The 27,113-nt window shown below is 43.1% G+C and overlaps 1 protein-coding gene across 1 annotated transcript; it reads left to right on the top strand.

The window, feature by feature from the left end:
• Positions 1-765: 765 nt before the first annotated feature.
• Positions 766-27,113, top strand: iqub (IQ motif and ubiquitin domain containing; the record flags this gene model as incomplete). Its single annotated transcript, XM_084059636.1, has 13 exons — positions 766-891; positions 1,587-1,725; positions 2,744-2,878; positions 3,532-3,699; positions 5,507-5,688; positions 10,129-10,287; positions 11,235-11,445; positions 12,936-13,111; positions 17,085-17,255; positions 18,634-18,810; positions 23,036-23,293; positions 24,310-24,495; positions 26,877-27,113. 13 exons carry the CDS (start codon positions 766-768, stop codon positions 27,111-27,113), a joined length of 2,325 nt encoding a protein of 774 aa, XP_083915762.1.

Below are 27,113 nucleotides of genomic sequence, written 5' to 3'. Positions count from 1 at the left end.
ATGTTTTACTTAAGTAAAAGTATCAATACTGCATTGTAGAAATACTAAAAGTCCCGTATTCAAAATGTATTTGAGTAAAAGTACAAAAGTATTGGTATCATTCAAAATAATAAAGTACCAAAAGTGCTCATCATGCAGAATGTCTCATTTAAAGTTTTCAAATGTATAAAAATCATTTCAAAATAGAAGATCTTGTGAGCTTGTAGATCGGCTATTTTCAAAGGCCGACATATGTATGTATAGGGCTGAAGTGGTTAATATATGTTTTGTAATAATAATCAAAATCTACAAAGTAACTAGTAAAACTAAAGTTTTCAAATAAATGTAGTTGAGTAAAAGTACAATAATTGCCTTTGAGATGTAGTGGACTAAAAGTAACAGTACTGAAAATGGGAAATACTCCAATAAAGTAGAAATACGTACTGTACTTGAGTAAATGTACTTAATTACTTTCCACCAGCTGGTCCCGTTGAAGTTGCCATGGCAACATGTACACACTGGTGGTGGTGTGTGTGTGTGTGTGTGTGTGTGTGTGTGTGTGTGTGTGTGTGAGACACAACAACAGCAAACTAAAACCTAAACAAAAGCAAGTGCTTTAGGAACAGATCAAACTCGTTACCAGTAGACTTTAGTGGATACAGTTACTACATTATGGATACTTTTACCTCGCTGCCTATTTGATGATTGATTGATTGCACGTTTGCTTAAAGTGTATTCATTGTAGGCTAACACCAGCGGACGTTATTCTGTCTCTAGGTAAGAAGAATGTCCGAGCAAAGAGAAAGGGGAGAACCAGATGATAGAACAGAGAACGCAGAGCGAGGTTCTGGTGATCCAGTTCAGAACCAAGAGGAGCAGCAGGACCAGGAGTCTGGAATGAATGGACTACAGGTGATTCAACAACAACAACAACAACACACTTTAGCTTTTTTCATGTTAAGGACCCCTAAATTATGTATTTTGCCACGGACCCCCATCTGAAAAGGTTTTGTGCCTCCAGAAGCAAAGATTTGAGTAAAAAAAAGAAAAAAAGATCTACAGATCTACAAGCTCATAGCAGCATGAAGAGACATGCTATGAGCGTGTAGATCTGCTATTTTTGAGTAGCCGAAGTATTAAATAAGTAATGGTTAAAGTGGTTAAAACGTACTTATTTTTGCTGGGGACCCCCTGGCACCCCCAAGGACCCCTGGGGGTCTCCGGACCCCACTCTACAGACTATACTCACATCCTAGCACTCCCCCTAATAACTGTATCACTTGCCCCACCTCCCCCCCAGCACTCCTCTTTCCTTTCCTTGCAGCCTATCCCTTCTTGTCACCTATTTTTGAAAGATGCTATTGTGCATTGGTTCTCTAAGTGTGGTCTGGGGACCCCCAGGGGTCCTTGAGGGTGTTCCAGGGGCTCCACAGCAAAATGTCTTAATACAGCATGAGTCATTTTAACCCCTTCATCCATATTTTATACATTGGTTAATAGCAGCTATACTTTGTGCCGCGCTATGAGCTTTTGAATAGCCAAATAAATCTTAAAATTACACAGATGCTTTCCCGGTCTTAATGCCTTAATGGTAAACTGCATTGTAGGTGGACACGACCATCTTCCCACGTTCAGGTCCGGGTTGGGAACAGGCCGTTTCCCAGACCGACAATCATCCCCGAGACAGTGAGGGAGGAGAGGCACCTAAGAAAACATCTACATATGTTGGAAACTCTACAGCAACCGGTGAGATTTTCCACCTGTGTAATCCACACAATGTAGACCAGTGCTTCTCAAACTTTTTCAAGTTTGAGAACTTGAAAAGGACCCCCCCAAATTGACACTTATTAGCCCGTGGACCCCCATTTGAAAAGATATGCCACGGACCCCCATAAGAGAAGATTTTTACGGCTCTAGCAGTGATTTTCAACCATTTTAATTTCAAGGACCTCCAGTTTGACATGCATTAGGCTACGGACCCCCATTTAATGGCATTTCTATCTCTGGGACCGCAATTTATATTGTAAAATCAATGTAACTCAGAGAAACAAATACAAACAGGTGCAAATGGAACCAAATGGACCCTTTAGGGTCCATTTGGTTCCATTTGTACACTCTCAGAGTTACAGACCCATAAGGGTCCATTTGGTTCCATTTGTACACTCTCAGAGTTACAGACCCATAAGGGTCCATTTGGTTCCTAACTATCCATCATTTAGCTGGGTACCCCCTGGAACTCACTCAAGGACCCCTTGGGGTCCCCGGACCCCACTTTGAGAACCAATGATGTAGACCATTATACACAGGATTACATTTTCTGAGTGTCCGTACCCTTCCTTTTAATATCCCCCCTTTGGTCATTCATGTATATAGTGGGGATATGTTTTATTGTAGAGAAGGAGAATGTCTGCACACTGTCTTAATGTTCCCAAAAATATGTATTTATTCATCAAAACAAACGGCCTTCCATCACAATTCAATGTGTCACATCACAGTGAATTGTGATGAGACACATTGTGCTATTTTCTAAAATGTTTACAAATCAATCTCTGATTAACCAAGAATTAGTCACCACCAGTACTTTCTACTTTTGGTACTTTAAGTACATTTTGATACAATACTTTTGTACTTTTACTCAAGTACATTTTTAATACCTTACTTTTACTTGTAACAGAGTATTTCTACACTGCAGTATTGATACTTTTACTTAAGTAAAACAAATTAGTACTTTTTGCACCACTGCTGACAATGTGTTTGCTTGCAGTGAAGATCATCCTGGTACCTGAGGGCCAGGTGATGACCATGGCCTTCGCCATCGGACTCAGCATTGAAGAACTGAAGCTCCACTTTGCTGAGGAACTCAAGGTCCCTGCAGAAGTCCTGCACGTTTCTTGGAACAGTAAGCATATCAAACTGTCACTAATACCGTCACTAATACCATCACTTTCACAATAAATGAATGAAGGGTTACGGTAATTGCATCAGAATTTTAAATGGGATTAAAATAGCCAAAGTTTATGATTCCATCGCTGGGGCCAAGCATAGGATTTAAGCCATCTAAATTTAACCATTCAATAGTCAGGCCACACAATGGATAGGATTAAAAACAATGTACTGTAACAGTAGTCAGTGAGAACTTGTAATTTATTTTACAAGCCTGGCTCTGTATGAGGTTACCGGTCGTGTGTGTGTGTGTGTGTGTGTGTGTGTGTGTGTGTGTGTGTGTGTGTGTGTGTGTGTGTTGAAAGTTTGCGAGAGAGAGGAAAGAAACACCATGACGAGTGCTCAGGTGAACGCGTGTTCTCTCTCTCCTTTCCATGTTTGATGTCAGTAAATAACTGACTTTTAGTCGGGTTCTTGAGCTCCGGCACCTAATAATTAGCAAATTATGCAATGTCCCTGGGGGTCCCCGGACCCCACTTTGAGAACCCACTGTCCCATAGACGACTGATGTCATGTCAGAGGCTGATCACATGAAGTCTGGAGATCCACATTGGAGCCATGGTGTTCCTATTGTGGATCACCAGATCCACACGATTTCTTTTCTCCAAGGTAACGTGGTTGAGGACCACATGACACTGATGGACCTCGGGGTCCAACCCAACGGGACCACCCAACTGGAGCTGAGCTCCACGGACCCCCTTAACCACCCTGTCCGGCCCGCCAAACCCCAGCAGGACTACAACATGCCTGATGTCATCACTGTCAGGGTGCAACAAGGTACTGTATGATGTCATCACTGTCAGGGTGCAACAAGGTACTGTATGATGTCATCGCTGTCAGGGTGCAACAAGGTACTGTATGATGTCATCACTGTCAGGGTGCAACAAGGTACTGTATGATGTCATCGCTGTCAGGGTGCAACAAGGTACTGTATGATGTCATCACTGTCAGGGTGCAACAAGGTACTGTATGATGTCATCGCTGTCAGGGTGCAACAAGGTACTGTGTGATGTCATCACTGTCAGAGTGCAACAAGGTACTGTGTGATGTCATCACTGTCAGAGTGCAACAAGGTATGATGATGTCATCACTGTCAGAGTGCAACAAGGTACTGTGTGATGTCATCACTGTCAGAGTGCAACAAGGTACTGTGTGATGTCATCACTGTCAGGGTGCAACAAGGTATGATGATGTCATCACTGTCAGGGTGCAACAAGGTATGATGATGTCATCACTGTCAGAGTGCAACAAGGTATGATGATGTCATCACTGTCAGAGTGCAACAAGGTACTGTGTGATGTCATCACTGTCAGAGTGCAACAAGGTACTGTGTGATGTCATCACTGTCAGGGTGCAACAAGGTACTGTGTGATGTCATCACTGTCAGGGTGCAACAAGGTACTGTGTGATGTCATCACTGTCAGAGTGCAACAAGGTATGATGATGTCATCACACAGACACACATGCAGGTATGTTGTCATGATGACAACATACCTGCATGTGTGTCTGGTGGAAACACGGGCTGGTTCGTGTCCGGTTCCGTGAAAGCACCAGTGACCAAGGTTCCAAGAATCTAGAACGGAACTACTTCTAGAACCAAAGTTATTTTTAGTGGGAAAGGGGCCTCGGAGTAACATATCTGTAAGGGTTCATTTGGACATCTGTTGCTCCCTGGACCACAACTTTGAGATCCAGGGTAATGAGGATATCATATCTGGGAAGATGTCATATAAGTCTATTCTTGCCTGCAGTAAATCCATAATACCATTTATATAGCATGTGCCATTTAGTGTGTTGTTGCTGTTATCCCAAAGTGATTTACAAGCACCATTGTGCATATATTTATAGCATGGGGGGGATAGAATCTCCTAAACCCTAGTGTGTCAGAGCTATGCTCTTAACATGGAGTCACGAGCTCAGGGCAGCATCAGCAACTCCAGTATATTGGCACTACAATATGTATGCATGCAAGATTCAAGAGGTTTTGAGCATCAACACCACGGCGTATGACTATAGCCCGGCTTCTAGCTTAAGTACATTTTTAATGTAAGATTGTTAACTAGACAAATTGTCTCTTTTGGGGGTCCCTGGCACAAAATATTTTCATATGGGGTCCGTCCACGACCTTTAAGTGGTCTTTACAATGACTACTGTATGACCACGTGTAAAATATAGAAGAAAAAAATAACTTAAGTTCAGATATAATACCTAAACATTGAAGTTATTTTTTTTTATTTTACTCTGCATCACATTTTATTGTCTATCTCTCTCTCTCTCTCTCTCTCTCTCTCTCTCTCTACATCTACATAGGACTTATATTAATAAACACATGTTAATTTGAGAGACGTCTGCCTTTTGATTTCCATGTATTTCCAATCAAATTTTGACCAACCTGACATCATGCTGTTTCAAGATCTCAATAGTCTTCATGAGTATGTTAATTGTTGAATGAATTATTTAATTAGCTTATAATTCCATAATTTGTATTAAAAAACATATTTATACAAATTATTTTTTTAAATATTCTTTTATAAAAGTATTCATATTTCCCATGATAAATAGCATTATTGCTACACGCACACAGATGCAGAGCAGAACGAGTTCCAGGAGGTGGTGGTGGAGATCGAGCGTGCCACCCAGCGGAAGGCCTTCCTGGGCGGCTACAGGCACACGGTGACGGGGGCAGAGTACCACCATGCTGCAGTGCAGACCGCGGCCAGGAGGCGGCCCGACAGGGGCGTGGCGTTCTTCAGCCGCGACACACAGGTACGCATGGGTTCAAAATGTATTTGGCCGCGGAACCCCATCTCAAAAAGATTTATCCATATCCCCCCCAGCAAAGAATTGATCTTCGCTTTAAAAAAATTATATATATATATATATATATATATATATATATATATATATATATATATATATATATATATATATAAGATTTGCACACATTTTCACGATTTTTCAAAATATAGACACACACACACACACACACACACACACACACACACACACACACACACACACACAGCTCTACAAGCTCTTAGCACTCGGTGCCACGCTATGAGCTTGTATATCTGCTATTTTTGAATAGCTAAAGTATAAAATAATAGTTAGACACCACTTTGAGAACCAATGGGTTAAAGCAGGGGTCTTCAACGTTTTCAGCCCAAGGACCCCCTAGCTGAGAGAGAGATGAAGCAGCACCCCCACTATATCGTATAAAATTGTGTTTCAGATTAAACTTTTTTTGTTTACGTGATCTGCTCTTTTTTCCCTCTACACCGATAGCTCTTTGCCAAAAATAGCAGATCTACAAGCTCGTAGATCCGCTATTTTTGGCAAAAGTTCTCCTCGGAAAAGGGAAGCTAGGGTTCAAGTGGTTAAGGAAAAAAGAAAAAATCATATCACACAAAGATTTGGCGGACCCCCTGTAGTAACTCTGAGGACCCCCTAGGGGTCCCGGACCCCCTGTTGAAGACCCCTGGGTTAAAGTTCTCAGTCGCCACGACCGATTTCAGTGATGTGGATTCCAGAGAAGCCAGCATGTCTAATATGGAATCACGTTGCACTGCGAAAATAGCCGATCTGCAGCACATTGAGAGCTTGTAGATTGACTATTTTAGAAAATAAATAAATAATCAAGATTAGAGCATTTGAAGTGGTCACACTAGCAATATGTTTAGAAGCATTTTCCATACAACCCTAATGGTCTCGGATATTTCATTAACGCAACGGTTAAAGCCTCAGTCTGGGATTTTTTCAATTGGTTGACAGTATGATGTTTTATTTTATAATTATTATAAAACTAGACCATACCCGGTGAAGTGCGCAGGCGAAAGTAATTGCAAACGTGGGGTTACTATTGCGCGTCCTGTCGCGCGTCCCCCCCGAGCGTCCTGTCGCAACGCCCGGGCGTTGGTTGTGAAAGTGCAGGTGGGTGTGGGGACGCATTGTGAGCTTGGAGATCGGCTGTTTTCCAAGAGGCAATGTATATGTGTGAAGGCGCTTCGTTTGGCCTTCTTTTCATAGACCTTGTTGCTTGTAGGGCTCGCTTCGTTTGGGCTTGTTTTCATAGACCTTGCTGCTTGTTTCTGGCGCGAAAACTGGCAACCCTGCTCTCCCATTGTTTCACACATGAACGCTAATAATAAGCTGAGATTTGATTAAATTGGAAAAATTCAGATCAATTGCTCCAGCCAGTGAGGAGAACCGGGCACATAGTTTTGCTGACACGATGGCCACAGAGGTTTGTCAAATTATAGGAGGATACAATGTTGGCTAAAACCGATATATTATTTTCATATCGGTTCGATACCGATATTGAATTTTAAGGCCAACATCGTCCGATACCGATATGATGACCGATAATTCGTGCATCCCTACAATAAAGCCATTTCATGCCGACTTTTAAGTGTCTTGCTCAGGAACATGTATGCTGGGTGGGTGGGCCGGGGGGAGGCTTATCGGTGAACCACTAATCTACGGCTCCCCCCAAATGTTTACTGGGACAAAAGGACCTTACAGTTAGCCTCCAAAATGTGCTGTAGATGTTAAATCAGTCCACACAGATTCCACATTTAATCACAGGTAGGCCGGGTATTGTTTTTGGCATGTGTGCCGGCATCTCACAGCTATACGTGAATTAAAATCATTTCTTATAGCAGGTGTTTTTCATCACATCACATTTTTGTTTGACTTTAATCCCCTAGAATCCACTTATCCATTCGTCTGCATTCAGCCGGTCCAGTGCTAGCGAGTGCTGCTAACTGTTTGGGACACATCAGGTGGGAAAGCAGCTTTGCTTTGACACACAGAACACGTTGCTACTCCTTCTTGGAACGGGATGCCGGTGGTAGCTGAGCACATAATAGACGTAGATGCCGGCAGCGCTGAGCACATAATAGACGTAGGTGGACGTGCATTGTTACGCCCAAGCCTGGCGAAGGAGGACGGTTATTGTGAGTCGGTGGCATTCTCAGTGGCATTCCCGCCACCACTGATTTCAGCAGTGGTGGAAAAAGTACTAAAATGTTTTACTTAAGTAAAAGTATCAATACTGCATGCAATGTAGAAAATATCTGTTACAAGTAAAAGACCGGAATTAAAAATGTACTGGGCACCGTTGGAATGCGCCCAGGCAGCCGTTTTAAGCCGAAAAGCGTAGATCTGCAAGCACCAGCCAGCAAAAGCCGCCTGTGTCCACTCTTAGGAGCACTCTGGCCGGCCACTGTGCACCAGATTGTATGGTAGCACACTAGCATTGCATCAAATGCTAACGTCTACTGTATATACGCTAAAGCTAAACAAGCACACATACTCGAGGTATTCCCACATACTTGAGATATACAACGTTTTTGAAGGCCTGCAGACGATCTTCCGACATCTCATGACATTGTTGCTGCTAGCTCCAGAGCATGGGAACCGCCCCTCCAGAGCATGGGAACTGCCCCTCCAGAACTTGATAAGCAACAGCAAACAAAACTATTCTTGGAAACGGTGAAATGCTCACATTTTGAAGAAACGCCCCTTCTTTGGCGGTTAAATGTTGGACCGGTTACCCCGGTCAAAAAGGCATCTCACTGCGTCCATATTTCAGACCAGGGTACTTCATTCAGAGTCCAGTCTGGAGCTGTGTGGAACTCCATATATGGATAAACCTGACGTCATATCTGATGAGGTGAGATTCTAATGCAGCTCGACGACTTAAAAGCTGATTCCACACAGTGTGAGGAGCAGTATCTTGAGAGAGAGAGAAACCAAACCGAAGAGATGGAGAAACTGTGTGATTCTGAGCTGAGGAGCATTCGGCAATACACTGTGGATGTGACTCTGGACCCTGATACAGCACATCCCTGTCTCATCCTGTCTGATGATGGAAAACAAGTACATTGTGGAAACGTAAGGAAGAATCTCCCAGACAACACAGAGAGATTCTCTACATGTTCCGGCGTCTTAGGAAAACAAAGCTTCTCCTCTGGAAGGTTTTACTATGAGGTTCAGGTTGGAGGGAAGACTGACTGGAGTGTAGGAGTGGCCAGAGAGTCCATCAACAGGAAGGGAGTCATCTATCTGTGTCATGATGAAGGTTACTGGGCTATATGGTTGAGGAATGGAAATGAGTACAAGGCTCTTGTTGGTTCTGGCCGTGATGTCCTCCTCCCTGTTAGAGAGGAGCTCCAGAAAGTGGGAGTGTTTGTGGATTATGAGGAGGGTCTGGTCTCCTTTTATGATGTGCAGACCAGAGTTCATCTCTACTCTTTCACTGGCTGCACCTTCACTGAGAAACTCCACCCATACTTCAGTCCATATTTAAACCGCAATGGTACAAACTCTGCTCCTTTGATCATCTCTCCTGTCAATCACACTGATATGAAGGCTAATCTGCATTTACAAGAGAATGTGTGAATTACACGGTACAAGAGGACGGAGCACGCCGGCCTAGTGGCCTATACTTGGGGCCGTGCATGTCGGGAACGATGCAAGTCGTTCCATTTTATATTGACTATGCTCAGCCAATCCGTGAACTCGACGGTTTGGGTTGGCCAATCAGGGAACCCGATGCATACAATCTCCCGAACACACTGAGAATGTCTGCTTCTTTCTCAGACCTGCGTGCTGACAGATACAGATACTTGTGGTTTCCGAGAAACCACAAAAATAATGCAATTACAATAAGCACACGCAAGAAGCTTCTAATCTAAACAACTACAAAAGCAATAACATTCCCGAATTATAGTCATGGAAGCAATGACGTTAACGTTTTAAAACTTTAGGCTACTAAACTTTAGATTAGGGTTAGAAATGGCAAAACAAACTGTTGATGTCCTCACAAGTATAGTAATACAAATGTGCACACACACACACACACACACACACACAATTTACTTTCCGTACAAATGGGTGCATTTTTTTTTGTATTTTTTTTCCGGGTGCACTCGGGTGGAGAGAGAAGAGACGAGGGTAGAGCAGGAGAGGTAAGAAGAAAAGAACACAAGATGCAAACAAAACGTATCGCTTCGCGCCACGTTTCGAGCTTGTAGATCTGCTACTTTTGATGCTTTTGTGTGACGCTGTAGAATGATCAAGAAGAGCACCAATTTACGAAAAAACACAAAAAGTTTAAATATGGAAATTGCCCGACTGCAACATTTTGCTTTGTGTCCCTCACTGGTGGTGTGTGTGCGTGCGTGTGTGTGTCCTCCCCTCCAGACAGTGATGGTGAAGACCCAGGCCCAGCAGGTCTCCCACAGTGTCTCCACTCAGATGACCAGCGTCGGCTGCTACGTCTCCTGCATGAAGGACAAGCTGCTGACCCCCACCGGCACCTATGTTACTGCAGCCCAGCTCCACAGCGCTAGACTGGCCTCTGTGAGTTGTGTGTGTATAATACACTTTAGTAGCTTCTAACCTTCATCGAAAACAACTGATTTACAAGCTCACAACACGTTGTGATGCGACACGGTGTGAGCGTTATAGATTGGCTAAGAGATTTGTTGTTTGATTGATTGATTGACATGATTGATTTGCTACAGACCAATCAGAAGCCGGGCTGTTTTCTCCCGTGGGCACAGAGATAGCTTTCCAGACTGTCAAGCGAAGTGAGGAAAAAAAAACGCAGAACGTAGCAAACAGGCTGGATCCCAGGCTAGCTAAACATTGCTCTCAAGACCCCTTCAGGATGATAAAGACCCCTCCGCTTCACTTTGGGTTCTAATCATCCTGTCAGGTGTTTATTTCTCAACGATGACCCTTCAATTATCCCCTGCTTATTCCATTCACACCCAGTACAAACATGAACCCCCTGGCAATGTTGATTTCGTCGACTAAAACTATGACGAAAAATGCTCGTCGACTACCTTTTTTCACTGACGAAAACTAAATAAAAACTAAGCTAAGATGACTAAAACTAAGACTAAATATATTGACGATTTCGTCAACAAATAAAAACTAGACAAAAATGTAGGGAGGGACTAGAGATTCAGTAGAACCAAAAGACAAGTCATTTTATGTTTGGTTGCGCTCGGGTGTTGCGCTCTGAAAATAGCAGATCTACAAGCTCACAAGATCGGCTATTTTCAGCATGCAACCAAGTGTAAAATCAGCCGTTACGACACCATCAGGGCACCGCCAAAATACATTTTAGTCGACTAAATCAACTGTAGATTTAGTCGACTATAATCGTATGATATTTAGTCGACTAAAACTAGACAAAAACTAAAACATTTCAGATGACTAAAATATGACTATATATCAAAATCAACACTGCCCCTTGGCTCATCTTTTGTACGCTTCTCATAACTGTTGCCCCCCCTCAGGTGATCACGCTGCAGAAGTACGTGCGGCGCTGGCTGGCCAAGTGTTGCGTGGACGAGCTGAGGGCGGCGAGGGACCGCCGGCTGGCCTGGATACACGTGGAGCAGCGGAGGAGGGAGGAGGAGAAGGAGGAGAGGATCAGAGCGGAGGACAGGCGCAGGAGGAACCCCAGGAGCAAGGAGGACTTCGCCCTGCTCTACAACGCCCTGGAGAGTAAGGAGAGGGGATTGCTACAGTATACTTTCCACAGTCACGGTTTGCACTCTCCACACATTCTCCACAGACGTTTATCCCCCCATATGCCCATACAGTATATGGCCATATACTGATAACATCAGGAATCTCCATATAAGGGCATAAAAGGGACACAGACAGAAAGACAGACAGACGGTTACAACGGGTACTCTGACGGGTATAACGGGTATGGCATAACAGGATGGGGACATGCATTCCCTATTTTCATCGTTCCCAACTTGCATCGTTCTCGAGTAGGTCTAATAGGCCTGTCCCCGACCAAGAATTTATATAGTCGACTGGTAGTCGACTCATGCAATAGAAAACTCTAAGATTCGAGCAGTCGAATCAGTCTGATTCGACTGCCAATCTCTGTCGAATCATGCAAAAAAAAAAAGTGCAATAGAGGATCATTCCATTTGGGCTGTAGGGGTGCTTAACTCATTCCCTGCCAGACTTATTTCTGGCTGTGCCCACTGCCAGCGATTTAGTGTTTTTATAACTTTTAAAAATTCACAAAATGTTGTTTTTCATTATGATCGCAAGTGCAATCGTTTCTAAACACACAGGTGAGTCGTGCACGCCGCTCAAACAACAAACATTCCGATCGGGGCGGAGTCTCTCTCCTCCAGCCCAGTGTAAAAACACCATGTATGGCCATGTAAACGGAAAACTCACTTACTTTTTTCACCTCGCCACAGACCTCGCTAAATCCCTTATGATCGCGTGTTCAACTGTTTGTAGACACACAGGGTAGTTGTGTGAGTGGCCCAGAGAAGACATTTTCAATTGGCGACATTCCATTTAGCAGTAGCAGCAGTTTCAAAACAGCGTCGCTAAACAGCATTCCACGGCGGAGAAATGCAAAGCCGAGAAAGGACCGTTTTAGAGGCGGACCTAAACAGGAAGCGGACGGAACCGAAAATCTTCGATTTGACGTATTTCCGTATCCGGGTGTGCTACAATGAAATGTGTCACTGCGAGAGATGAAGGATGGTGAGATCTTGTTTTAAGAAAATCTTTTGCAAAATTATGTTTTTTACGTCAGTGGCGGATTTGGTAATTGGAAAAAAATACGTTTTTACGTCAGTGGCAGTGAATGAGTTAATGTCTGATTTAACATACTTGCTTGGTTTCTCCCAATAAATCATGATATATATCCTATTTTTGGCAAACTATTAGTTAATTAATATAACAAATTAGGCCAATCTCTCAGTCGAATCATGCGAAAATAAAATGCATGATTCGACTGAGGGATTGGCAGTCCAATCAGACTCCCTCGATCAATTAGTCGACTATTTGACGTCAGGCCTACTGTTTATAAAATGGCTGTACCATTTTTTTTCACTATTTACCTCGCTGTTTATTGACCAAAACAGTGAATTGTAAATTGCATAGTAATACAAACGTGTGTGTGTGTGTGTGTGTGTGTGTTTGTGTGTCTGTGTGTCTGTGTGTCTGTGTGTCAGAGTGGAGGCAGGAGGAGCTGGAGCTCATCAACTCCACCCTGTGTGGAGCAGAGAGGAAGGCAGCTCTGTGTTCTCTGCTGGAGCAGGAGACGCTGCTCGTCTCCTCCATCGGACGCCACCGCCTCCTCGCCCACGAGAACAACTACGACAAGGCCGTGCACGCCTTCCTGGACAAGGTGAGAGGTCACTACGTGACAAAGTAGAGATGTACCGATACCATTTCTTTCCTTCCCGATACCGATTCCATAACTTGCGTATCGGTCGATGTACCGAGTACCGATACGACACCAGTGTGTCATTTAACCAATTAAGACCTGGTCATTTTTTGATTTGAGCTAAAAAGCATTATTTTACACTTTGGCTATTCAAAAATAGCAGATATACAAGCTCATAGCGCGGCACCGAGTGCCGCGCTATGAGCTTGTAGATCTGCTATTTTTTTTAAATCGTGAAAACTTGTGCAAATCTTTGAATATATGTATTTTTAAAGCGAACATTTTTAACTCAACTCTTTGCTTCTGGGGGGTCCCTGGAACAAAATGTTTTGAGATGGGGGGTCTGCGGCCAAATACATATCATTTTGGGGGTCCTTGAAATGAAAAAGATTGAGCACCACTGATATAGAAACACACGTTTTTCAGAATACTGTTGGGATTTAGGAGACATGTAGAATCGGCTTCTGGTCTTAACGGGTTAAATGGAATCTAGGACACTTGGCTCTCAAAGTGGGGTCCAGGGATTCTCTGGGTTCCTTGAGGGGGTTCCAAATGGACCCTTACAGGTCTGTAACCCCGAGAGTGTACATGGAACCAAATGAGCCCCCCCCCCCCCCACATCAATTATATAAGTAACACACAGAATAATAGACAGACAGATAAAACATTTTCAGAGCAGAAACTTTGCCTACATTTTAAATGGGGGCCGTATTGATTGATTGATTGATTGATTGATTGAATACTTTATTAGCAGTTTGCAAAAACAAAAGCACAGGAAAAGTACAGTTCAATACAAGGCCTGTTAAGAGGATTTTAAACCCAGGAAAGCCTATGGCTTGTTTCCATTGGGGTCCTTTGTACTCAATTCATCGAAACATTTAATGACAGACACATATACAATACTTTGCAAAACATCACAGTTATAAATCTAAAATAAAAAGGCTTTGACTTCATACAGGGGCCAGTTTCTGGCTGCAGAATTGCAGCCACCTGTAAGTGCTCTTTTAGAGCGGTTTTGAAGGAGACTAGGGATTCACACTCCTTTACGACTGTCGGCAGGGTATTCCACATTTTGTGGCATAGCAGGAGAACAAATTTAACCCCCTTGTTTGTGCCAAATCTGGGTTGAATGTGATAAGTGGAGCTCCTTCTGGTGTTGATTGTGAACATCATTGACGTTTTAAGGGACCTGGAAATTGGATGGGGGGGTGGGGGGAAACAGTTTAGAACTGTAATGTTCATGGTCAGAAATGGCCTTCCTCTCCCCCAGATGGTCCCCGGGGGGCGGTGAACCTCTCTCTTTGCGTCTTAATGTGAGCTTGTGAAGCAGCAGGATTCCATGGAGACATCGTTGATCATCACAACTCACTCGAGTCATTTACCTTCTGCTGCTTCCTTTCACCACATCTGAGATGACAAGAAAAAGGAGCATTTCCCTGATCTGCTTTGATGGCTATTACCCTAAAGCCAAACCCTGCTGGTGCCCTGTGTAGCCCTGTGTAGTGTTACAGTGATTGTGTCCTCCATTATGTCCTTCCACTCTGTTTCTCCCGGCGGAATGGAACCAACCGTGTCCACCACCAGGCTTTTACACTTCATTTAAACATGTGTGTCCGGATATACAGAAAGAGTCGGCTGCATTTGACTGCACAATCTTTCTTTTTCTGGGTGAAAATTGTGGCTTATTGGGGACATCCAGGAGGAACAGTATAATAGCCTCTCTCTCGGATTAGGTCTGCAAACTCTAAATTGTTTGCCCTGAGAATCTTGTCCCCTTGTTCTTCTAGAACCTTCGTTAGCGTCTGGGCTGTCCGTCAGCACTCCAGCTACGAAGAGGCCAACATCGTTCCCTCCGGCCAGTGTCAGTCCACTGGTCTCTCTCCTTTCTAACCCTTTAAGACCTGAGGCAATTCTTTAAAAAAATCTAAATCCTCGGTGCCGCGCTATGAGCTTGTATATCTGCTATTTTTGAATAGCCAAAGAAATCGAACACAGATGCGTTCCAGGTCACCCATTCAATCCAGGAACGCATCTGTGTGTCATTTTACGATTTATTTGGCTATTCAAAAATAGCAGATCTACAAGCTCATAGCGCGGCATCGAGTGCCGCGCTACGAGCTTGTAGATCTGCTATTTTTGAAAAATTGTGAAAATGTGTGCAAATCTTTAAATATATATATACATTTTTAACTCAAATCTTTGCTTCTGGGGGACAAATACATATCATTTTGGGGGGTCCTTGACATGAAAAAGTTGGAGATCCACTGATATAGCAACATAAATAAAATAAATGTTAGGATTTAGAATACATTTGTAGAATCCCCAGAAGCGAAGATTTGAGTTACAAATGTTCGCATATATGTTCACATATGTTTTCAAAGATTTTCACAATTGTTCACGATTTTTCAAAAATAGCAGATCTACAAGCGCGCAAATGTGCAAACAAATCACTATATAAGCCAATAGATGGCGTGCGTTGCGTTGCCTATTTAACAAAACATTTCCATGCATACAATGATATACAACATTATACACAAGCATAAATCATATGTAAACTCAAAATAAACGAGAAAGAAGGAATTATACATCAGAAGATTAAAAGAGATTTATGCCACGCAAGCAACATGTGCTGTCTGCTGTCAGACTCTATTATTACTATACAGTATGTTCAGAAAGCATTCTTGTAAAGCACCCGTCCATGTTATATAACACCCCTTTTCTTTTCCTATACAGCCGACAGTAATTCCCCTTTTTTCATGTTGAATGTCTGGATCAGTTGTTCATTTTCTATTTGCATCCATTTAACACATTCCACCCCAGAGTTTAATATCATAATGTACTCACCATTCAGGGGCGGCCATAGCTGAGTGGTTAGTGAGCCCGCATAGGGAGCCAGAGGCCCTGGTTGCCCCAGGTACGATTCCAGGCCAGGCCAGCAAATGTGTCGATGAAATGAAATTTGTCCCTGAGCAAGACTCTTAACCCCTAATTGCTCACAGGCCCTCATTGGAAACAAGACCGCAAGGACTTTCATGAACGAACCTGTTAAAGGAATTATCCTTATCCTAACCAGTGCACAGCGTTTTATTGTTGTTTTTCAGCTTTTTTCACGTCGCCACAGACCTCGCTAAATCCGTTAAAATCATGCGTTCAGCTGTTTGTAAACACACAGGGTAGCTGTGTGAGACGCCCAGCGAGGACCGTTTCAATCGGCGATCTGCCATCTTGAAGCTACAGCGGTTTATGTTAAACAGCGATCAGCGATGAGAAAAACAACAACCGAGAAAATGGAGATTTAGTTTCCGCTTTAGAGTGGAAGCGGATGGGCTCGAAAATCTCCGGATACGGATAATTCCGTTTCACGTGGTGCCACAAAGAAATGTGTTGTGGCGAACGAGGCCTACAATTAAATGTGAACCTGCGAGTAAAAAAACACCCCCCGGCCCGTGGTCACCCCTCCCCACGGGCGGCTATATATATATATATATCAGTACTTTGTTCGCTGAAGCTGCGTGTGAGGTCGTCATTGTAGAGGGATGTGTCGTAGGTGGTTCTCGTCGTGTGTGTGTGTGTGTGTGTGTGATGTTGCTGGCTGTTGTTGGCTTTCAGGGGGTGGAGTCCTGGTAGTGATAGGAATGATTGGAATGTGATGTGTTGCCATGTCCGCCTATTGTAAGCGCTTTAGGGGCAATGTTGGTGTTATAGGGTTCGTTTGGTTTGGCCTCGTTTTCATAGACCTTGCTGCTTGTTTCTCTCGCGAAACCTGGCAACGACGCATGCGCAGTTTGATCAAGAGTCCACCCAACCAAGACACCACCAGCCACCACCGTCAGGTTACTACAATTATAGTAGGATAAGAACCACCAACCACTGTATAATATGCAGTATACTGTATCTACTATGTGATTGTATAATGTCTGGTTGTTGGGGACAGTGTGCGGCCCCCCGGAGGTGGTGTGCGCTGGACGGTCAGACGACCCAGATGGACACTCCGTCCACCCTGCGGGCCAAGGAGCTCAGAGACCTGTACACCAGCCTGACCCTGACCTCCTGCGGCCAGGAGGACCGGCTGGACGCTCTGCTCACGCTCAAACACACTGTCAAAGTAAGACTGTTCACGCTCAAACACACTGTTAAAGTAAGACTGTTGTTCACACTCAAACACACTGTCAAAGTAAGACTGTTGTTCACACTCAAACACACTGTCAAAGTAAGACTGTTCACGCTCAAACACACTGTTAAAGTAAGACTGTTGTTCACACTCAAACACACTGTCAAAGTAAGACTGTTGTTCACACTCAAACACACTGTCAAAGTAAGACTGTTCACGCTCAAACACACTGTCAAAGTAAGACTGTTGTTCACACTCAAACACACTGTCAAAGTAAGACTGTTCACACTCAAACACGCTGTCAAAGTAAGACCATATAGTGCAGTCAGCATGATCTTTACACTTCTATATAATAATAGAGCATAGCAGTGCTTTGAAAACCACCGGTTTAAACAATAATCTTTTCTTTTTTTAACGCAAGCCCAAATAAGCAACTACACTCTAGAAACACGCACAAAAAAACACAAACCGCAACTGCCAATATTTGCAAGTGACTTAACAGAAAAACGAGCCCAAAGTCGCTTATACTAAGCAAACATGGCTTCACTGTGTGTGGCAGTGAATAGGAGTTGGAGCCACACTCAGATAGTTGTTTTAGTTTTTTTCTTTTTTTCTTTTCTGTAATTTTAGTACTTTAACCCTGGCATCCCTATGTTGTGGCCATGTTATTATCAGTGATGCACAAAGTACTCAACCCCAACCCCCAGCAAGTAAATGTACTTTGTTTCTGTCTACCACTGGGTCAATAATAGGTCAGAACATTTGCTGTGTTTGTGTTGATAGTTATGGTTTTAAAGGTAGGCTTAGTGATATTCTTTTTTTTTTTTTTAATAAGTGTTAAATAGCTTAATAATCATTGCTATAGTGTTTGTTCAGTAAGAGGAGTTTTACCTGTCTCTCCAGTTCTTTAGTAAACAGAACATGCCTTTTCAGGTCAGGATACCAATTTGATCCAATCTGGAGAGAGAACTCACACAGGATTCAGGATTACCAAGTGGAATTAGCAGTGATGACACAAAGAAATGAGCAGACAAAAACTGGAACTGGAACAATCTAAAATGTATGCAGATTACCTACTGAAATTGGCAACCCACCTAAAAAAAATATTTTCTGTTAACTGAACAAACACTCTATAACAATGCTTACTATCATCTGTGTCACTTTTTTCTTTGGCTATTCAAAAAATAGCAGATATACAAGCTCATGGCGCGGCACCGAGTGCCGTGCCATGAGCTTGTAGATCTGCTATTTTTTGAAAAATCGTGAACAAATATTTTTTATATTTTTTTCAAAATGTTAGGATTTAGAAAACATTTTTAGAATCGGCCTCAGGTCTTAAAGGGTTAACAAACCTTTAATGGTGGACCTACAGGAGCATGACTGTAAGCTGACGCGGGACATGGTGGAGTTGATTGACAGGGAGGCGGACCTAATGATGAGAGGGGTGAAGAAGACCGACCTGGAAGGGCTGAGGAAGAGGATCTCCACACTCTTCCTCCAGTACATCAAAACACCCACCTTTAACCCCGAGGTGGCCAGGTGGCTCAAGGTACCGTATATACTCAGTGGTGGAAAGTAACTAAGTACATTTACTTAAGTACTGTACTTAAGTACATTTTTGAGGTATTTGTACTTTACTTGAGTATTTCCAATTTCCTATACTTTTACTTCTACTCCACTACATTTCAGAGGCAAATATTGTACTTTTACTCCACTACAATTATTTGAAAACTTGAGTTACTAGTTACTTTTCAGATATAAATTATGATATTATAAAACATACATTAACCACTTTAGCCCTATTTTATACCTAGGCTATTTGAAAATAGCAGATCTACAAGCTCACAAGGCGTCGCATCACGACGCGTTGTGAGCTTGTAGATCGGCTATTTTCAAATATTTTGTTACTTTTACTTTTTGTACTTTTGTACTTTTTGTACTTAATATTTTGATGCCAATACTTTCGTACTTTTACTCAAGTAAATGTTTGAATTCTGGACTTTTACTAGCCTGGTAAACCCTCCCTCCGGAAATCTCATTTCCATTTGATTTCAGGAAGGAGTCTGGCCTGAACCGCCTTTCTCCAATAATCGCTCTGTTCGCCGAACCGACGAGCCTATCAGCGTCGTCGCTCATTGTTCTGTGATTGACAGCTTACGTTGGCCAATCAGGTGGCGAGTTCGAGTGAGCCCGAATGAAGCCGAGTGCAGCCTGAGAGCCGCCGAAAAAAAATGAACGGCAGCCATTGTTCTTGTCCGAGTGCCGTCACTTCTTAGTTTCGTTCTTAAAACGGTCTCAAACTTATTTTTTGAGGCACGGAATTTACTATTAACACATCGGGTGCCAGCGTTTTTTCATAACAACTTACCGTGGGTGCCAGCATTCTCCCATTGACTGCGCTTTGCTGTTTGTTGTTTCCGCGTGCGTTACAAGCAAATCCACGCAAAAAAAAGCATCGATTCATGTTCTGCCATGAGCCTGGCTACAGGCTGGAACCATAACATCCCCTCGCGGGTTACAACGGGGGGGGGAATCGCGCATCGCGCATGACCGTTTTTCCCCACAGGAAACAGATTCGGAGATATAGGCGTTTCAAAGTAGGAAATAGACAGGAACCGGATGGGGAAAAAAAAAGTGTTTCCGGTGAGCGATCTGGCACTTCCTTCGCAGGATTACAATGGGTGCTCCCAGAGCTGCTCTAGCCCCGCCCGCGCGGAGAAAAACGAAAAAAACAAAAAGACTGAAATCACGGTTCAGACCGTGTTCGGCACCGAAGCTTCGGAACCGCCACTATGTAAACACACGGTTCAGACCGTGTTTGGCACCCGATGTGTTAACATATCGTTTGGATAGAATTTAGTTGTTTAACTTCATATATGTGGTCAATTAATCATGACAGAGCCTATTTAAAAATATAAATTTAGAGAACCGGCAGGGGCGGGGGGTGACACGCATGTATCCCAATAAGGCAACCTATTTTCGGCATGGCCGTCCCAAAAGTCCCGTTGCGTCACATAGTCTGGAGCTCGTCAAAATGAACTGCTGATTGGCTGAAGGGGAAAAACGATCTTTGGTTGAAGGGGTTGTCAGTCAATGGTATTACTCTCGCCCAACTCCAGCCCACAGCGAATATTGCAGAAAGGCGGTTCAGGCCAGACTCCTTCCTGAAATCAAATGGAAATGAGATTTCCGGAGGGAGGGTTTACCAGGCTAGACTTTTACTTGTAACAGATTATTTCTTTATTGCAGTATTGGTACTTTTACTTAAGTAAAACATTTGAGTACTTTTTCCACCACTGTTAATACTGCAGGGGTTTTCAAGTTTTTTTTTCAGCCCAAGGACCCCTTAGCTGAGAAAGAGATGAAGCAGGGACCCCCCACTACATGTTGTATGAAATGGTGTTGCAGATTAAACTCTTTCATAGATTTCATAGACAGCTTCATAGACTTGTTTGACAGCACTGTCATCAGTGTTGGATTCATGCGAATGTGTATTTTTTACATTTAACCACTTAAACCCTCAATACTTAGTAAACTTGACCTTTCACTCTGTACACTAAACCCCTTTGCCGAAAATAGCAGATCTACAAGCTCGCTGCGAGGCGTTGAGAGCTTGTAGATCGGCAATTTTTTGGCTAAAGTTCTCCTCACAATAGGGATGCTATAGGGTTCAAGTGGTTAATGTAAAAACATTTTATCCTATCACACAAAGATTTTGCGGCCACCCCTGTAGTAACTCTGAGGACCCCCTAGGGGTCCCGGACACCCTGTTGAAGACCCTTACAGTATCACCGGTTCTCAACATCCAGGTCGTCCAAATGGAGACTTACGGTTCTGTAACTCTGGGTCTGTAACAAATGGAACCAAATGGACCCTGTTGATTAATTGAATACATGGGACCACAATGGAAACAAGTCCCCAGGACTTTTCTGTGTTATCCCTTTAGCCATGAAGGGATAATTCACCCCCAAAATGACTTTTTTCCCTCCTATCGATTAGTCACCCTATGGAGACTTGGATTCATGGATATTCTTTTGCCAATAATTTGATGACCAGCAGTGGTTCCGGAAGGAGACCCAAAGAGTCTCCTTTGTGTCTCCTACCGGAACCGCTGCCTACTGGTCATCAAATTATAATGTGATAAAGAATAAAAGAAACTGAATTCAAGTCTCCATGGGGTGACTGATAGAAAAGCATTTGTTTGGGTGAACTATCCCTTTAATGTCTGTACCTCGTGCTGTTTACATTTCTGACTAATAAATGATTCAATCAATCAATCAATCAATCAATCAATCAATCAAACCCTTACAGGTCCATTTGGTTCCATGTGTACACTCTCAGAGTTAAATTTAAATAAAAAAAAGAATTAGAGCAATAACAGACTACACAGTACGTGAGAGGGTGTTTATAAATGTACTGTATCACATGGCATCTAATTAACTTATATAAGATCTCACATTGTGATAAGTGGAAACATTGCTATGCTAGCTGGTACACATGATACTGACATGTTTTAACACTTAATCCCATTAACGTTTGGATTTCACGCTCATGTGTAGATTCTGTTCCCATTTTTAATTACACCCAGAACATTCTGTTTTAATCATTTATGCGCAATGATGTGAAGTAACCAAGTACATTTACTTAAGTACAATTTGAGATATTTTTACTTCTCTGGAGTATTTCCAATTTCCAATATTTTTTACTTCTACTCCACTACATCTTAGAGGCAAATATTGTACTTTTACTCCACTACAATTATTTGACGATTTTAGTTCCTAGTTACTTTGCAGATATAAATGATTATATCATAAAACATACATTAACCACTTTTGCCCTATTTTATACCTTGGCAATTGAAAATAGACGATCTGCAAGCTCACAGCGTGTCGCTATGCAACGTGTTGTGAGCTTGTAGATCTGCTATTTTCAAACATTTAGTACTTTTACTTTTGGTACTTTATAAGTACATTGATATGCCAATACTTTTGTACTTCAACTCAAGTACATTTTTTATTCCTGACTTTCACTTGTAACAGAGTATATGTCTACGTTGTAGTATTGATACTTTTACTCAGATATACTAATAGCAGATATACCACGCTACAAGCTTGTATATCTGCTATTTTTGAATAGCCAAAGTATAAAATAATGGTTAAAGGAGCTACACCATGAATTTAAAAAAAAAAAATAATATTTGATATCATATTGTTTATGTCCCTCAAACGTTTTTCAAAAGGTTTGAGCCTAAATCAAGCCTCAGATATACTCATTCCAACTAACTTCTCTCTGGCTTATAAAGCACTTTCACCTGCAATACCACATTGTCCTGTTTGGCACGGGGCGCTATTGAGCCAGTTTGTATGCATGTTATGTCCTGGTTCTGTGTGGAAAAAGTAAAAAAAAAAAATAAGAAAACATTTTTAAAAAAAACATTTTTTTTAAATTTATTTTCTTTGGTTAGAACTGAAAAACGGGAGGAATTGTTCCCAGACGTGACGTAGGGTGGGGGAACAAATCTGACGGACTGTTTTCAGACCAATTTACATAAAAACCACAGATAGCCTATGAAAGCCTGCATGCTCGAAGTCGGGTATTTGTTGGAACAGAAGAGAGGTGGGGGAGACCAAAAACACACAAAAATGAAGAAAAAGTTAAAATTCATGGTGTAGACCCTTTAAAGTGGTTACACAGATGTCCCGCGGTTGTAATGGGTTACGTACAGTACAGTACTCGAGTAAATGTACTCAGTTACCTGCCACCGCCTGCTGCAGGTTCCCAAGGACCCGGCCGCCCGCCCGAAGGAGGAGAAGAGGTACTACTGCCATGGCTGTCGGCGCTACCTGCCCTCCACCCACTTCTCCCTGACGGCCACGGCCCGCCGCGTGGCCGGACAGTGTCGGCAGTGTGGCGAGCTGGACAACCAGGCCCGCCGGCGCCAGGACTTCTCCAAGTACCACGCCGTCCTGGAGAGGCTGCGCCACGACGAGGAGCTGCTCAGCACGGACACCGGCATCACCTACCTGCTGCAGGTGGGTGTGTGTGTGGGTGGGTGGGTGGGTGTGGGTGTGTGTGTGTGTGGGTGTGGTGGGTTGGCTTGACTTCGGATTGTGTAGACCAGTGGTTCCCAAACGTTTTTCCTCAAGACCCAAAATTGAAATTGTATATTTTCCCCGAGACCCAAACAAGTGAAATATTTTTTTTTAATTTATTTATGGAATTTCTTAGATTTTTCTTTTCAATGACATTCTCTTGTAAAATGTTTTAAATGCATTTTAAATGTTTCAAAATGTTAGATTATTATACTGTTTTGGTTACTTTTTGAAAAATCTTTTGAAATAATCATTAAAAGACGAAAAAAGGGACGTATACTTGTGACCTAGCTCTGGACCATAGCCTAGAACAGGGGTCTTCAACGTTTTCAGGCCAAGGACCCCCTAGTTGAGAGAGAGATGAAGCAGGACCCCCTCTATATTGTATGAAAATTGTGTTTCAGATTTAACGTTTTTTTGTTTACTTGGTCTGCTCTTTTTTCCCTCTACACCAAACACCTCTTTGCCAAAAAAAATAGCCGATCTACAAGCTCACAATGCCTCGCAGCGCGAGGCATTGTGAGCTTGTAGATCTGCTATTTTTTGGCTAAAGTTCTCCTCAGAAAAAGGATGCTAGGGTTCAAATGGTTAAGGTAAAAAAAAATCACATCACGCAAAGATTTGGCGGACCCCCTGTAGTAACTCTGAGGACCCCCTAGGGGTCCCGGACCCCCTGTTGAAGACCCCTGGCCTAGAAGGAGTTCTCCTTAAGGCTATGGGACTTTTCGAGCCTTTGCGCACGCACCACAGGCTGCACAGCCTCTCATCTGCAGTAAAAAATGAAAAATACACTTTCGCTACTCACCAAACACGGTTTTATGTAGTTGAAAGCCAACTCTACTAAGTGGGAACACTCTGAGCCCCCCACCTCATGTCTAAAATACACTTTTTGGCCAAAATGTTGGAGAAAAAAAAAAGAGCAATAACATGCCTCCTCTGTGCCATCTCCATCCCAGGAGAAGGACGTGTGCCACCTGGTGGACGTGGTGTGGGGGTGCCAGTCGGCGCTGTGCGCCTGCAGGGACCTCCACGAGCTGCTGATGGTGCGCTGGGACCGCCGGAGGGACTGGAGCCCCTGGAACTGCATCCTGCTCACCAAGGACGAGGCCGCAGCCCACCGCCAGCTGGACGATGTCAGCCAGGTATGGCACACTATAGCAGTGGTTCTTAAAGTGGGGGTCCGGGGATGTTCCGGGGGGGTCCCCAGCTAAATGAGTGATTGCTAGGAATGGTACCCAAGCAGTGGTTCTTAAACCCATTCGATCCGGGAACGCATCTGTGTCGTTTTAAGATTTATTTGGCTATTAAAAAAAATAGCAGATCTACAAACTCATAGCGCGGCACAATGAGCTTGTAGATCTGCTTTTTATTTTATTTTATTGTGGACAATTTGCGCAAATCTTTTAATATATATATATATATATTTTAAAGCGAACATTTTTAACTCCGATCTGTGCTTCCCTGGAACAACATATTTTGAGATGGGGGTCCACGGCCAAATACATAGCATTTTGGGGCTCCTTGACATGGAAAAGTTGGAGCACCACGGATATAGCAAGACCGCGGACCCCCATCTCAAAATGTTTTGTTCCAGGGACCCCAACGAAGCCAACATTTGAGTTACAAATGTTCGCTTTAAAAATATATGTATTCAAAGATTTCAATATTTAAAAAAAATAGCAGATCTACAAGCTTGTAAGCTTGTATATCTGCTATTTTTGAATAGCCAAAGAAATCTTAAAATGACACAGATGCGTTCCCGGTCTTGATGAATTTAAGTTGGGTGTCCGGGGAGGTTCCAGGGGGTCCCCAGCTAAATGATTGATAGTTAGGAACCAAAATGGAGGTTGTGGGTTCGAATCCACAGTGGTCAGGGGAGGGTGTACTGGGATTTTTTTAAACTAGTGGAGCGCTACGTCTCGCGCACGTGCTCACGCTCGCGCACACATGCGCACACGAGCGATCGGCAATTGAAATAACCCTTTAAATATGTAGGCGGCCTATTTATTTACCCACACATTATATACAGTATATTATATCAAATTGTATTCTATTTACTTGTTGTAATTTTGCATTTACCTTGCGTCTACGCCAGGGGTGGGCAGCATTTATTTCCAGAGGGCCATACTGACTTCGATAAAATGAGTGAAGGGCCACACATTATACAATTGAAACACATAGTGCTGAATGATGTTAAAAGTGCATGAATTTGATAGACATGCCAGACTACTTTAGAATAAGGTCCTTGCTTTCACAACAAGAATGTTCATCAACAAAATGTTGATCTTTCTTTTTCTTTTTGGATCACTCTGGTGTACTCTGTACGAGATTACAATGAAAAGATTACATAAAACAATCCACGTCAATGCCGTATCTCATGTTATATGATTATTTATTATTATATTATTATTATTATATGATTATATGTTATATGCACCATTCCATAGGTCACTGATAAAACACATTGCATTCACATTGAATTCCTTATATATGGACTCACGGCAGACTGTTTCACTGTTACATTATAAACATAAAACATTTGAGTACATACGGATGGAGTCATGCAGGTATGTACTCAAATGGCAAATATGAATTACTATTAATTGGAGTGAAATTAATTTGTCTCAAAACCAGTAACATATGGCAGCCTTTTAAAATATCGATTTTTTTATATTTTTTTTTTTGGGGGGGGGGGGGGGCAGTATTTTTTTTTGGCGGGCCGGATTGAAATGGTCAAAGGGCCGGGTCCAGCCCCCGGGCCGTATGTTGCCCATGTGTGGTCTACACCAACAGAATTGGCCCGTGTTCGGGGAAGGGAAGACATTTTTAGAATCGGCCTCAGGTCTTAATGAGTTAAGCAACTTACATCACAATCAGTGCCTTGCTCAGGACAACTTTAAAGGAGAAGCGTTTTTCTACCTTGATTTGATGTTGCTATTAGTCATGATAAGAGTGGTCCTGGACCCCCAGTTCATAACGAGCGAAGTACTCCATTCCGGGGAACCCGAAAGCATAGCTCAGACCGTCCGTCTTTAGATCTTGGCTAAATGCGCTTATTTCCGTCGATCGAAAATAGTTTTTTCTTGTATATATCTGTAGTGTGTGGTCCGTCTGATGTCACTGCTATGCTATTGCTACATGGGTGCCGCCATTTCTGTGTACAGATCTGATATACTGAGATCACGTTTTAAATCTCGTCTCACCATACTTCCGCCCGCCATTCTCGTGACCGGAGGGCGGAAGTATCGCGAGACGAGATTTCAAACGTGATTTCAGTAGTGACCGTTCTGAGCTGCGGTTTGGGGGGGGTCTCCGAAATGGAGAACTTCGGTCGTTATGAACTGAGGGTCCAGGACCGCTCTCATCATGACTTAACAACATCAGATCAAGGTAGGAAAACGCTTAGGGCAAAATTCTCCTTTAACAGATATCTTTTTAGCATAAAGTGGGGATTTAACCTTTCCGTACTCGGGTCCCCATGTCCCCCCAGTATGAGAGTTGAAGTGTCCGTTGTCGCCTGCAGGCCTACGGGTTGGCGTTGGTGCAGAACGTGGAGCATAAACACACCATGGCCAAGAGATACTTTGCCCAGATCCCCGTCATGGCCCGCTACCTCCGCAATGTGGAATCGCAGCCCGTCGCCCGCGGCAACCAGCTGGTGTCCAGGCCCATCACCACGGAGACAGACAAGCCCCCCCCTCCCCCCCACACACACACCAACGCCGTGTCGTTCTCAGCTCACAATAAAGCAGGACTGTGA

The sequence above is a fragment of the Gymnoscopelus microlampas genome, assembly GCF_963454915.1.
Source record: "Gymnoscopelus microlampas genome assembly, chromosome: 6".
Lineage (NCBI taxonomy): Eukaryota > Metazoa > Chordata > Actinopteri > Myctophiformes > Myctophidae > Gymnoscopelus > Gymnoscopelus microlampas.
Note: the sequence above shows the minus strand (reverse complement) of the source record. Positions and strands in the feature narration are given on the sequence as shown.